The sequence below is a fragment of the Protomyctophum parallelum genome (assembly GCF_964188405.1).
Source record: "Protomyctophum parallelum genome assembly, chromosome: 1".
Taxonomy (NCBI): Eukaryota; Metazoa; Chordata; class Actinopteri; order Myctophiformes; family Myctophidae; genus Protomyctophum; species Protomyctophum parallelum.
This window is the reverse complement of record NC_139697.1, coordinates 19,074,102-19,089,133: the sequence shown is the minus strand read 5'-3', so window position 1 is coordinate 19,089,133 and position 15,032 is coordinate 19,074,102. Positions and strand designations below refer to the sequence as shown.

Below are 15,032 nucleotides of genomic sequence, written 5' to 3'. Positions count from 1 at the left end.
TGTGAACGGGGATTTATCTTCTGGTCTCGGGACTGCGACGCTCTATAGGAGCAAGAAATAATGAAAAAAAATGCATTGAAGCTAAGATGGCTGTGGGTTGAAAGCAGCTTCATAAAGGGCACAGACTTGGCAAGCCTCACTCGTGTCCTTGGCTATAGGGCATTCCAAAGTGTCTGAGCTCCGATTGCAAACACACGGTCACCTTCTTTAAGTTTTCTAGCGGCACATTGGAATGACCAGCAGTGCTTTGCCCCCAAGATAGGGAGGAGTAAACCTGATTATGTAAGAAGGGGGGAGCAAGACCAGATCTGGACTTAACTAAGCATTATGTTATACGTTACCAGCTCAGTGGCCTTGTGGTTAGAGTGTCCGCCCTGAGACTTGGAGGTTGGGGTTCAATCCCCGGCCGGGTCATACCAAAGAGAGAGAAGAGGAGGCAGAGGACATGGGGGTGAGATGGAGGCAGATGACTCGCTGTCAGAGGACATGGGGATGAGATGGAGGCAGATGATTTGCTGTGGCGACACCCTTAACCCATTTTGGGTGGGAACCCCTTTTGGCGTTAGCATTATGTCATGCTTTAGCTATTGAAAAATAGCAGATCTACAAGCTCATAGCGCGCCACCGAGTGGCGCGCTACGAGCTTGTAGGTCTGCTATTTTTGAAAAGTCGTGAAAATGTGGTGCAAATCTTTGAATATATATTTCAGAGCGAACATTTTTAACTAGAATATTGGCTTCTGGGGGGTCCCTGGAACTACATATTTTGAGGTCCCAATAGAGATAATTCTGGGGGTCCTTGACATGAAAAAGGTTGAGCACCGCTGACATATAGAAACATGGGTTTTTCAGAAGAAATGTAGGATTTTGAAGTCTTTTTTTTAATCGACCTCAGTCCAAAATGGGTTAATCGGTTATTTATTTTTATTTTTTAATTTTTTTACTGTGAAGGTACATACAGAGAACGTCATCTCTGCTCTCTCCCTCAGGTGAGCCATCACCCTCCAGTGTCGGCGTGTCACGCTGATTCGAAGGACTTCAGCTTTTGGCAAGGTTGGCACGACAAGATGTGATAAACTACAATATGTTTTCTCCCTCTGATTTTCAAAAGATTCAACTTTTGAATCGTTAGGGCCGATTCATACTCCTATTTTACCGCTGTTTCGGCGCTGTAGTGCCGAAATGATTTCGGCTCGTCAGAATTTTCAGTAGCACCGAAGAGCCGACTTTAGCACGGTACCCCCCCCCCCCCCCCCCCCCCGAACCTCAAATGACATCACATTGTAGGCTCTACAGCGCCGAACCGACTTTTATTCCGCTCTAAAATAGGAGTATGAATCGGCCCTTACCCTGGAAAGAATACATTTTTAGATGGCATTATATGGCATTTATATTTTATTTTTATATTCAGTTAACTCTCGTCTATCCTCTCTTTGTCTTCCGTCTCTCTCTCTCTCTCTCTCTCTCTCTCTCTCTCTCTCTCAGATGTCCGGTGGAAGAATAAATTCTGGGGGAAATCCATGGAGATAGTTCCTATGGGAACTACCCATGTCACACTACCTGCGTAGGTCCTTCATATAACTGTGTTATTGTGTGTCTGTAAGCATGTGTGTATGTGTGTCGCTGCCTGTGTTTTGGTCGGGCGGTGCGTGTATGCGTGTACAATTGTGCCCACTTCCATGTTCAGAGTCAGTGTACACATTTTTTTGATCTCATGATCGTTTATTGAGCGACACAGGAGTGTGTGTGTGTGTGTGTGTGTGTGTGTGTGTGTGATGTTTTAGTTGACACCAGTGACCAGTCCCAACACAAGGAGGTCCTGATTGTGTTGGGCTGTGTCTTTGACTTGTACATGGACCAGGCATTCCAAGATAAACATTCTAAGTACCAACCGTTACTTGGAACCGTAACAACCCTTGGGTATCGATGTAGATTCTCCATACTGATATTCGGAAGCCTGGGGCCATGTGCGATAAACGGACCACGAGTGGCCGAACAATAGCTGGCATGACAAAGAGAGCAAAGCCAAACAACTTGCCGCAAATACTGCTCTGTTTCGGCTGTTCCAGGCGGTTTGTCTGTGTGGAGGAGAAGTTGCCATGTGTATCCTTAAGGCTCATACATACGGTACTCCAGTTTTTGGTGATAGCTTAGTTTTTAAATGGTTGGAAAACTACACCATTACGTCAGTCGCGATCGTGATGATCAGCTATCACCGCGGACACAGACCCATCTCTCTGTTTTTACTATCAGACAAGTCTTTTCACCCCGTTCACTGATTGGTCTAGAAGTTGGGTAAACCACAGGGAGGCGGGGTCAATCCTTAAGGACATCACCGCGAGTATGATGGCCTCAACTCTTATCACCGTTTTAGGTGATAAGCTATCACCTAAAACGGTGATAACCAAAAACTGGAGTATGTATGAGCCTTTAGGTGCCCAATGAACTGTCAACCCCGTTATATTTGTTTCCCTGTAACATGAATTGTAATTTGCGGATTAAAATAAAGTGCTAAAATGTGTGTGTGTGTGTGCCATGCGCTGCAGGTTCGGGGACCACTATGAGTGGAACAAAGTCACGTCATGTATTCACAACATCCTGAGTGGCCAGCGATGGATAGAACACTATGGAGAGATGTCCATCAGGAACGTGAACGATGACACCTGCCAGTGTAAAGTCACCTTCGTCAAGGTCAGGAAGATTGCCTCATTTAACCCATTTTGACCTGAGATCAGATTCCAAAAATGTCTTCTAAATCCTGACAGTTTTCTGAAAAAGCTATGTTTCTATGTCAGTCGTTCTTTGATTTTTCAAAAATAGCAGACCTACAAGCTCGTAGCGCGCCACTCGGTGGCGCGCTATGAGCTTGTAGATCTGCTATTTTTCAATAGCTGAAGCATAACATGATGCTAACACCAAAAGGGGTTCCCTCCCCAAAATGGGTTAATCCATGGTGATCCATGGCTGCAATTATTCGTTTATTTTCTTAGCCAGTATTCTATATCGATTACGTTTGTGAATAATTGTATCATCATATATATGTGAAAAAAAAATCATCATAATGGACTAAATTGATTAGTCTGTTTTAAAAAACCCTGTTTTATACTTTTATACAAAACCGTTGTATGACGGTTTAGTGCAAAAATTGTGGAATTAGCTTATGTACGTCATAAAGTTGTCCCCTATTTTTGCAATAGGCATATTTCTTTTTTAAATTTGTATAATCGTTTAAATTGATTATTTTGATTTAATGTTGCACCCCTATTTGTCTTGTTTCTTGTTTCTTCATTATAAGACAAAGTGTAACTATCTGTGTAATGCATTGGCGATTCTTTAGTCAAACAGCACCATCTTGTGGACAATAACCCAGTTTTCAAAATCTAGAATCTGGGCTCTGAGTGGAAGTTCATACGATCTACTGTTAAAGCATCTGTCTCTAAAGCATCTGAGCCTACTTGACTTGACTAGAAATATGTACACGGATGAGTACACTTAAATATGCCTGTATGGCTTACTTACTCCTGGATTTGTTTAGTACACCTTTGGTGGATGGTACTGTAATGCCACCCGAATCAATATGTGATCAAATATGTATAAAAAAAAAGTTTGTTAACTAGAATCCCTATGGCACATCACAGCTGCTTGAGATTGTATTAATGGCTCAATAATATAACCGCCTACTGAAAAGACCTGTCTGTGTTCTTTACTATTTGAATCCACCCTTAATGAGCTACTAAAAAGTAGAAGTAAGTAAGTTGTTGTTATTGGTGTCTTGACACTTTGAATAGAGATGTTTGTGTTTTTGTTTTCAGGCCAGATCGTGGAGCTCCTCCGTGAATGAGATCGAGGGCGTGGTCACAGACAAACAGGGGAAGGTTTTGCACTCCGTCTTTGGGAAGTGGCACGAGGGCGTCTACCAAGGGGACCCACCCTCTGCCACCTGCATCTGGAGACCAAGTAAGTTTAACGAAAACTAAAAACTAAAAACGATAACTAAACTGAAACTGTATTGTGTGTCCTCAAAACTAACTGAAATGATAGACAAAATACCCTTAGTTTTAGTTTTTATCAAATTTATATATGCCTTTCGGATATTTATAATATAATCCCTTTTAAATTCATTCGATTAATTTCCTCATTTCTCCAACAAGTTTTACGGCAGTTTTCAGCACCGCACGGCAGCATGTAGCCACGCTAACCCTAACCCACAAATAGACCAAAGTACGAAAAAAAACTAAAACTAAGCATTTTCACCAAAATAAAAACTAGCAAACCCGCTATAAAAACTAACTAAAACTAACCGAATTAGAAAAAAATATGTCAAAACTAACTAAAACTAAACTATAATGAAAAGAAAAAAAACTATTATAACCTTGCTGTGTGCGTGCGTGCGTGTGTGCATGCGTGCGTGTGTGCACGTGTATAGGTTCACGTGCTGCGTGGATGTGTCTGTCTCTATAAATGCGCCACGTCCTCTGTATGTCTGTAATCTGTAAATCCGGCGTAACTCGAGAACCGTTCGCCCCACATTTGACATAATGACAAATTTGACACGCCCCCACAGGGAGTGCAGTTCCCCGGCGTCAAGTCTAGTCAGATAGTCCGGTTACTCCAGAACCAGCACAAAAGCCTCTGCACCGGGGGCTCTGGATATCTCCATATTTGGAGCTTTGGTCTGTTCTGACATCACATACATACTGTAGACTCCATATTTGGGCATGCCTGACAAAGAACTCCATATAATATGGGCATAAAAGGGACACAGACAATAATAACTGGGTGGGACATGCATTTCCAACTTGCATCGTTCCAAGTAGGCCAGTTTACCAACGGTGTATGAATTATTTGCAACTCCTGTGTCGAGCGTTAACTATGATCTTACACTTGTAAATCAATCTCTGGATAAGAGCATCTGCCAAATGCCTAAATTGTGAAATTGTGTGCGTGTGTGACTGTGTGTGTGTGTGTGTGTGTGTGTGTGTGTGTGTGACTGTGTGTGTGTGTGTGTGTGTGTGTGTGTGTGTGTGTGTGTGTGTGACTGTGTGTGTGCGTAGACGCCATGCCAGAGGACCAGCTGTCGTACTACGGTTTCACTCAGTTTGCGGTGGAGCTGAATGAGTTGGACGCTGCAGAGAGAGCTCTGCTGCCCCCTACAGACACACGCTTCAGGCTGGACCAGAGGTCAGTGCCATTATTCTCCACGTCACTCACCGGTGGTGGAAATAAGTACTTGAATGTTTTGTGCATTGTGAGCTTGTAGATCGGCTATTTCAAATGGTCGAAATGTACATAGGGCTGAAGTGGTTAACGTAATAATAATCTAAATCTATTGGTAACTAAAGTTTTCAAATAATTGTAATGGAGTAAAAGTAGAATATTTGTCTCTGAAATGTAGTGGAGTCAAAGTAAAAGTACTGAAAATTTGACATACTCATATTATGTTAGACATATTTGACAAAGTACAATTGCCTCAAAATTGTAAGTAAATGTACTTTCTACCACTGCCCATTTCACTACCACAGGATTACGGGTTTCCATCTCCATTCGGTGTTATTCTGTCAGCAGTGTCAAAGGAAAATAAGACAGAATAGATAGAATTCACATTTAAGTCAGCAGTGCAGGATACGGGTCAGGATGTTAGTGGAGACGGTAGCACCAAAATGCACACAGATCATAACAATCAATCAAAGGGGTTTTATTGTAAAATAAAATGGTCCAAGGCCTGGACCAAGGTTATAATAGTTTTGGAGTTTAGTTTTCGTTTGTTTTGACTTCTTTTTTTTTTCTAATTCAGTTAGTTTTAGTTCGTTTTCAGAGTTTAATTTTTAACTTTTGTGACAAAGTTTTAGTTTATTTTTTATTCGTCAGGTGCAGGATTGAAAAGGGCCAGAGTAAGTATTGTGTAATACAAACTCAAGAAAACGATAGCATTCAAAAAAAAAAAAATATTCAGTTACAGATTAAGTTTATGAATAAATTGATAAATACGGAAACTAAGGGCATTTTGTCTATCATTTCAGTTTGTTTTAGTTAGTTTTGTCGACACACAATATAGTTTCAGTTTAGTTATCGTCTTTCTTTCCCTTTTCTAGTTTTTATTTAGTTCAGTTAACGGAAATGTTTTTTAATTTTTTTCGTTTTTTCGTTGGTTTTAGTTAACTCACTTCTAATCCTCTGCCGTAATCTGAATCTCTTCAGACTCCACTTTAGCCCGTAGCCGTAGCACTTGCCCCAGCCTCGATGACCTTGCAGGCTAAAATAGCATGGTGTGTAGACAGATGCTAGGTCATTGTGGACCTTTCAATGGCTACGTTTACATGGACAGTTAAATCCCCTTTTCATTCAGAATAAAAGTTAAATCCTATTAAAAGTTGTCATGTACAAAAACTTAAATCGGAATGAAAATGGCCAATCTGATTTAAACTTAGATCTGATGTAACTGACCGGTTTATTCCATTTTTAAATCCTATTGAAACAATTGTGGACTCATGTAAACACTCATTCGGATTTAAGAAATACCTAAACATATCCGCCCCGCCCCCTATCCAATCAGAAGCCTTCCCAGCGCCAAACCTGATGTGGAATGAAATAATGGGATTTAAAAGTATTGTCCATGTAAACACTCATTCGGAATGTCCATTTCCCATGTAAACACGCAGCAAAAAACGTACTTCTGAATTCATTCATTCTGAAGTTTTCATTCTGAATGAAAAAGCCCTCATGTAACCGCAGCCAATGTACAGATTAGATATATTCTACTGTTAGACTGATGGCAACCTTTCAGCAACAAGGGCGCTCCTCTAACCCTTAGGCCACCACTGCCCTACATTCCTAAATTGTAAATTGTACTGGCTTAGGACAGATGATATATATACCCACAAAGTTGAAGCAAATGACATAAGTAAACAGGACAAGGTCAAGGACAAGGACAAGATACTGTAGGTCCATTCATTGATGACCTTGACGTAGCACCATAATTCAGAGATTGAGTTAGAGCAGCATGTCTTGTGGATTGAATCTTTGTGGACAGAGTGACGCATCCCGCACGCACACATGCACACACAGTACACACACACACACACACACACACACACACACACACACACACACACACACACACACACACACACACACACACACACACACACACACGCACATACTGTACATATCCAGAGTCAGACTTCCTCAATGCAATAGTTTCTCAGCAAATTTTGATTTAGTTTTAGTCATTCAAGTCTCTTGAATAGTTTTCCTTTCGTTTTAGTCACCTGGGATGTTTAAGTGTTAGTCTAGTTTTAGTCGATTAAATATCATAAAAATGTAGTCAACTAAATCTACAGTTGCCGTCGTAATGACTTTTTACACTACAAAAATAGCTAGTTTCAGCACGCAACCACGTGTAAAATAACTTGCATTATACTGGATCTCTTGTCCGTTCCTGTAACATTTTAGTGTCGTTTTTATTTGTTGTCGAAATTGTCAGTATATTTAGTCTTGGTTTTAGTCGTCGAAATCAACACTGCCCTGCAGTTTTAGCTAATGAGTAAAAACTCTGTTTTTCTCTCTCCTCTCTCATGTGCAGATTGTTGGAGGAGGGTAACGTGGACGGGGCCGAGGAACAGAAACAGAGAATAGAGCAGCTCCAGAGAGAGAGGAGGAAAGTTCTCCAGGACAACAACTTGACGCACCAGCCACGCTTCTTCAAGTACGCAACTGTGTGTGTGTGTGTGTGTGTGTGTGTGTGTGTGTGTGTGTGTGTGTGTGTGTGTGTGTGTGTGTGCGTGTGTGCGTGTGCGTGTGCGTGCTGGGTTTGTGTAACGCCAGGGCTCCACTGGGCGCGTCGCGTCTCCGTCGCGTCCTGCTCGTGTCATGACAACGTCAACGTCACGCTAGAGGTGCTGCACCGCGGGCATTTGAAAACTGCGCGTCAACAACATTCTTTTATGTTGCTGTCAACGCGTGCGTGCGTCAAAAAACGAACCGGGGCAATTTTTTTGTCACCGAACGCAGCACAACGCAACGCAACGCGGGCAGTGGAGCCACCCTCCATTGATTAAAAGGGAACATTCCCGACGCTGACGGAGACGCGACGCAGACGCGATGCAGACGCGCCCAGTGGAGCCCTGGCGTTAGACTGTGTGTTTGTTTCCATGTAATGTGTTGAGCCCAGGAGCGCTTGTTTAGGTTCATGTGATGACCTATTCCGCCCTCTATGGTGCGCTTGTCGATGCACGAGGCCATCAGCTGTCTTGTGTTTTTTTTCTTTTTTTACTCTTTCCATGCCCAGGGCACGCTAATTAAAGCTACAGGTCTCCTCTCTACCAAAAGAAATAAAGAAAAAATGGTTTCTAGCATGTTGCATTCATTATTGTTGAAGACATGACATTTTTTCCACTTCAGTGACTTAATCACATACTGTAAGTGTACCACAGCGATGGTACCACACAGAGGCAGCTGGCTGACAGCCTTCTGTAGTACAGGCTGTATGTGAAAATGCATGTACGTGTGTGTGTGTGTGTGTGAGGGGGGGGGGGGGCAGTTTTCATTTGGTATAAATATCGTGATTGTATTGTCTCTATGAAACGGTATCAAGTGAAAAGCAAAAATCAGATTAATAAAACAGACTTGCACTGAACCAAGGCAAAATAACATTGGAAATGACACCTGTTGCTTCCTTACCATCTTTTTAGCCTTCCATTGCCTTTCAATAAAACCACATTTGGCCTGTCAACTAGCAATACGTATCCCATAAAGTGCTATTCTGTTCTGTTTCACAGGAAGGACAAAGATGACATGTGGATCAGCAACCACGCATATTGGGAACAGCGCAGGGAGCCCGGCTTCAGCCAAACGGATTTCCCTGTGCTGTGGTGACCTTTTTAAACCAAAGTGGTTTGAGGTCAGCTTAAAACCGACCTCCCTCTATACTGCTGTATGTATGCATGCAGTGGTTGGGTGTGTAGAGCTGACCTGAGACCATCTGACATGGCTTCTACGCTTCGCCCTGTGTCAGGGTGCCCCCGGACCAAAAAAATGACTTCCCCCACTTCCTCTTTCTAGTTTGCTGGACGGGTACGATGTGCTGAAGAAGGTGGTGGGGCTTTTCACTGTATTTGCTGTTTTTAAAGACAATCTTGTACCTAGAGAGCGGGGCAGGAAGGCTCTGGTGACTTTTGCGCTTTGATGGGTGACTAAAGGCGGCCTAAACACATTATGCTGACTCTGGAGGAAGGAAGTGGGTTCCACTGGGTTTCTGAATAGTTACCCCCTCAGAATTCGTGGACAGGGTGGTACATATTTATGTTGTCATGTCTTATATTTTAGGGTACGCCACCCACTCCATGCACATGCACACACAGACTACTACTAATTCCATAGTCTCGCGTATAGCCAGACAACTATTCCACGATTTTCCGAATGCTACATATTATGTCTGGAACTACACCTCCCGAAATCCGAGTAAGGAAGCTTCCATTTCCGTTCACGGAAATATATTTTAAAATATCTTTACTTTTTTTTTTTTACTTTTCTGCTAAGCAACAAGCTATATATGCTTAGGTGATTTTTTATTTATATTAGGATACATTTACTCGTGATAGAGCTTCCTACAGTCTTGTCAACGCGAGACTACTAATTCCATGACCTTATATTTATATACAATTGCGTTTTGCTGCATTCCAGCATTGACCAATCAAAGTGCCTTGCAACAGAGCACTATGCTCAAAGAACTGCCCTAGCAGTTATGCAACATAGAAACACTCTCCAGAGAGAGCCTAAATGTGGATGCATTTACACACATCTCGCAACAATGTCTGACTTCAGTGTCATTTTTTGGGGGGGAAGGAAAGACAGATCGCAGTGATCATTTAAGAGGGAACTCTTCTAAAGGTCAAACTAACTTTTTTCGTGTTTTTTTGTTGTTTGTTGTTGATTGACCTCAAGATTGAACCGGCTGATCAGATGTAATTGTGACTCTTGAGTAAAATGCCTTCTCTTTCTCATTCATTATACTGTCATAGTAAATAATAACAAGCATAAGCAATAAGTATGTCATTATAAATCTGTCCTGTCTAAACATAGACAATAAAGTACAATGGATGAAAGCTGTGGTGTTCATTTGTATTTGTACATGCACAAATATGAGACTAGATTTGAGGCTTTTTTTTTTTTTTTTTTTTTATCCAAAATGAGTTAATGGCACAGGCAGACTCTTCACATACTAGTCTAGGGCATGTCTAAAATAAATGTCAGAGCTGAAATCGACATGTAAATATAAATGCTTAACCATGTAGGCTGTAGCTAGGTGTAATAGCCAGTTTTCTCAACTCGCTGTTTTCTGCAAGACATTACCGGTACTCTATAAGCCATATCTCCAAAACTGGTGGGTCAAACTGAACAAACATGTCAATTTGAAGCTATGATTCCCTGCTTTCCTCATATGACCTCAGTCAAATCTGGTCACATATGCTGTTCTATATGTTACATTTGTTCCCTGCAATGCGACCCTCCGAGACATAAAAAAAACACTGTGTATGACGTGAACAAGGATCATATAATTTCAAACCTCTCCATAGCTTAAACATCACCATCCCTGTATGTTCAAGATGCAGACAGAAGAGTGAAGAAAGCAGCAGCCGTGAGTTCTTTATTGGAAGGTGTCGGCCCACATCAGACAACTGTCATACCAATGGTATGGGATGGAGTTTTTTGTCGTTGGTCATAGTTTCAAACTCACTTTGGGTGTGTGTAATATCCCCTGCATCTGGGCACAGAATAGTTTATTAGTCTCATAGCAGAATTGCCTATTTTAAAGGTTTTCAGGAAAGAAGACATGAAAACTTAGGCAAATGTATGAAAATTTACTTTTTGACTTATTACCCAAAAAAAAGTACAGGTCTGCTAATGTTTATCTGCCTTTAGTTATGCCTAACTCTACTCTCCTAAACACACATTCAAAATCATGTCTGCCTAAAGTTTTAAAAAAAGTTGATATTCAGCTGAAGGAGTTGGATCGGGCAGAGAGAGCTCTGCCGCCACCTAGTGGCCGGCTCAGACTGGACCAGGGGTTAGAGCTCTGCTGCTCCGTGTGTTGTTAGTAGACTTGGGGATTCATGGTTCCTGTAGCAGTGGGTCAGGAGCACATAGAGTAGAATAACAGGAACAGACGGTTATACAAATGACTGACTCAGGAGTCAGGACTATGGTCAGGACAGGGCTTGTATGCACACACAGGGTCTAACAGGATGGAAGCAATGACTAAAGTTGGCATCATGGCTCCTTTGAGAACCGTCAGGGTCAAAACCCGCTCGGAGCCATGGATGAATTCGGACATACTGACTGCAATGAAAGCCAGAGACAACAAATGCTCTGAACTTCTTAAATGCAAGTCCAAACTAGCCAAGTGCAAGCGCTTCGACAGTGATCTCCAAACCAAACTGTGCAACCTAAAAGCCCAGTGTAACAAGCTAAGAAACGGTGTAATTGCCATGACCAAATCAGCCAAATGTAACTTTATCAATGATAAAGCCGAGGAAATCAAAAACAATCCTCGGGAGCTATGGAAGTTACTAAACAACCAACTAGGCTGTGGTCGGAAACTAAAAACCAGGTTTACTAACATAAACATCAAATCGAATAACACCCTCATCACTGACAAACTCGATGTAGCCAACCACTTGAACATCTTCTTTACAAACATTGCAACAAAGCTGGTTAGCAAACTGCCCTCCCACTCTGGGCGTTTTGGTGTAGAGCACATCACAGCCTTCTACAAAAACCTTGGTGTTTGTAAAGATGATTTTAAAATGGCAATGGTAACAACCGAGGAGGTACTTAAAAAACTGAGTGCCCTCCAACCCCACAAGGCCACTGGCCATGACAATATTCCCTCCAAATTTCTCAGAGACTCAGCCTTTTCCATAGCTCCAGTCATCACCCATATAGTTAACCTCTCCATCAAACAGGGACAGGTCCCCCAAGATTTTAAACTGGCCAAAGTAACCCCCTTGTACAAAAAAGGGAGTAAATTAGAACCCGGCAACTACCGCCCTATTTCTATTCTAAGCTCCATCTCGAAAGTGATGGAAAAAATAGTCTATGAACAGGTTGAAAAGTATCTTGCCACTAATAAATTGCTGTACGAGTTCCAATCTGGTTTCAGAACATCCCACTCCACTGACACATGCCTCCTCTATTTGAGCGACCACATCAAACACGAGGTGGATGCTGGAAAATACTGCGGCATGGTCATGCTGGACCTCCAAAAGGCTTTTGACACCGTGAACCACTCCATACTGGTTAACAAGCTTAAAGCTATTGGTTTTGATAGCACATCAGTGAGCTGGATGCAATCCTACCTGGAGGGGAGAGAACAGATGGTGGAGGTGAACGGAACACTGTCCCCTCCCCTCCCAGTGAGCTGTGGCGTCCCACAAGGAAGCATACTAGGGCCTTTACTGTTCCTAATTTATGTTAACGACATGACTTCAGCTTGTGACTGCAACTTGTTCCTGTTCGCAGATGACTCAGCACTGCTGGTCTCGGACAGGAACAAACTGCAGGTTGAAAAGACCCTCAGCTCTGAACTCGGTAGAATCTGCACCTGGCTCGCTGATAACAAACTATCCTTACACCTGGGAAAAACTGAATCCATCCTCTTCGGATCAAATAGTAAACTCAGCAAGGCAGATGGCTTCTTGGTTAGAGTGGGTGACAATATTATCACACGAAAAGATGAAATTACCTACCTAGGTTCCATCCTGGAGGCCAATCTTTCCGGTGATAAAATGGCCACCAACGTAATCAAAAAAGTCAATCAAAGAACAAGATTCCTTTACAGGATCTCCTCACTGGTCAGCAAAAACACCTTGAAGACCTTAACAGGAGCCCTCGTACAAGGTTTCTTTGACTATGCATCCACCTCTTGGTACCACAGCACCTCAAAGGCCCTTAAAACAAGGCTCCAGACCTCTCAAAACAAACTGGTCAGGCTCCTACTTGGCCTCACCCCCCGAACCCACCTCACCCCTGCCCACTTTGACAGGCTGGGATGGCTTAGGGTCGACGACAGAGTACAGCATCTTGCAATGGGTCTGGTCCACAAGATTCGATACACCACCAAGATACCCATGTACCTGTCTAAATACTTCCTTAATGTAAACGAAGTCCACACCCACAACACCAGAGGGAGTGCAACAAACCATGTACAACCCAGATTCGGCACAAACAAGGGACTAAATTCTTTTCGCTCCTATGCCACCAAAATGTGGAACGCCCTACCAACAGTCATTAAGACATGTGAATCCCTTGACTCCTTCAAAACCGCTCTCAAAGGGCACCTACGGATGGCTGCAATTCGAAACTGGCCTCTGTAAAATCTGAATCCCCCCCACCCCCCCACCCCATTTTCCCTCACTGTATATAGTATCTTTTCCCTTTTTTGCTTCCCATATGATGAATTCCTGTTCTGTTCTTTACCTACAGAGAAATGTCTATTTGTATGTCTCTAAATGTTTGTATGTCTTTAAATGTTTTGATGAATTGAACAATGTGGACCCTGTTGTAAACAAGTGTAATGCTTAATTGGGTCGTCCACTCACAGTTGACAGTCTTTGTATTGAGTTTGTGCTTAAAATGTACTGTAAATTCTACAAACTGTTAATAAAGATTTCAATCAATCAATCAATCAAAGTTGAAGCAGGGGCATCCGGGTGGTGCATGGGGTAAGGTTCCTGCCCCAGCACCACAGATAATTCATGCATGCATTCCAGTAAACACAATAGCCTATCGGCAGTGTTCCTAGGTGGTTCAGGTTGATCGGGACAGCTGCGTGCATCCCCGTTGAAACTCGTATAACAGTTTAAAAGAAGAAGCAGCGTGTCTTGTCACGTGTCTCAGAGGCGACAATTAAGTGGTTGTCTACAACAACCTCTCCAAGACCAAACCGTAAGATGACAAACGAAATGGAAAAACAAGAAGTAAAAACAGGTGAAGCAGATAAGACCAATAAGGATACTAACAGGACAAGCAGACATAGGACATAGGGAGACAGGACATGTATAGGGAGACAGGAAATACAGAAGTGAAGAATATGCAACGGTATTGAGCAATACCGTTTTAATTTGCTTGTACCTTTGACCACCAAATTGCACAATTTGTCAGATATTGAGTTAGTGATCTAATATAGGCTACAGTATGTCTTGTGATTTGATTATGATGCAGTGACAGTCTTGAGTCATTTTGTCACAATGACATACTGTACATACAGACAACCTCAGTATAATAGTACCAGTGGCTTCACGGTTCATAACTCAGTTTTGACAAAAAGAAAATGTGTGATAGAGACCTTGTTTGTTTTTTCACTCTACTGTCCCTTCTTGTCTAGTTTGTTGTTTACCCTCTAAAACAATCCTGTCTTTAAGTCTATACTTTGATTCCATCTCAGTCAGTCTATAGAGGGAATGCACATGCTTAAAGTGAGTGGCAAAGTGAGTTTAACGTCGTTTAACATAGTTAATAGGACTTTTCTGTTTGGACGTATGGGCTGTAAAGGCCAGAAAGTAGTTTTTTTGCCACTCAGTATGCGTTCCCGGATAACGTCTGGGTATGATGATGAAATCACGTGCATATATAGGCTACCCTCTTATGCAGTGCTTATAGGCCTACTTCTTAGACTTGTACTAATTCTACTTAATTCAAAAATCTCTTCCAAAGTTGGTTGTTTATGTGAACTTTTGTGAGATCATGATGTCATTCATTCATGTGACACTGCTCAGTGTTTCTCTCTCTCTCTCTCTCTCTCTCTCTCTCTCTCTCTCTCTCCTTTTGTGCAGATTGTTGGAGGTATGTGGAGGGAGCTGAGGAACAGAAACAGAGAGCAGGACAACAACTTGATGTGCAACTAATTTGCCCCTTTTTTCTGTCTCTTGAGGGTATCAATAAATGGTTATTAATGTAATTGTGTGTGTGTGTGTGTGTGTGTGTGTGTGTGTGTGTGTGTGTGTGTGTGTGTTTGTGTGCAAGCAGCAGTGCAAG

The 15,032-nt window shown here is 42.3% G+C and overlaps 1 protein-coding gene across 3 annotated transcripts in view; it reads left to right on the top strand.

Annotated features, from left to right (window-relative positions):
• LOC310861094 (oxysterol-binding protein-related protein 3-like) overlaps window positions 1-10,091 on the top strand; it is a 46,836-nt gene extending 36,745 nt beyond the window's left edge. For all 3 annotated transcript variants that reach the window (XM_083768393.1, XM_083768394.1, XM_083768395.1), the window contains exons 16-22: window positions 989-1,052; window positions 1,485-1,563; window positions 2,546-2,690; window positions 3,812-3,956; window positions 5,054-5,180; window positions 7,582-7,704; window positions 8,777-10,091. In XM_083768393.1, the coding sequence (XP_083624519.1) occupies window positions 989-1,052; window positions 1,485-1,563; window positions 2,546-2,690; window positions 3,812-3,956; window positions 5,054-5,180; window positions 7,582-7,704; window positions 8,777-8,873 (780 nt within the window). In that variant the 3' untranslated portion in view covers window positions 8,874-10,091. The remainder of the gene's footprint in view (window positions 1-988; window positions 1,053-1,484; window positions 1,564-2,545; window positions 2,691-3,811; window positions 3,957-5,053; window positions 5,181-7,581; window positions 7,705-8,776) is intronic.
• Window positions 10,092-15,032: the final 4,941 nt, after the last annotated feature.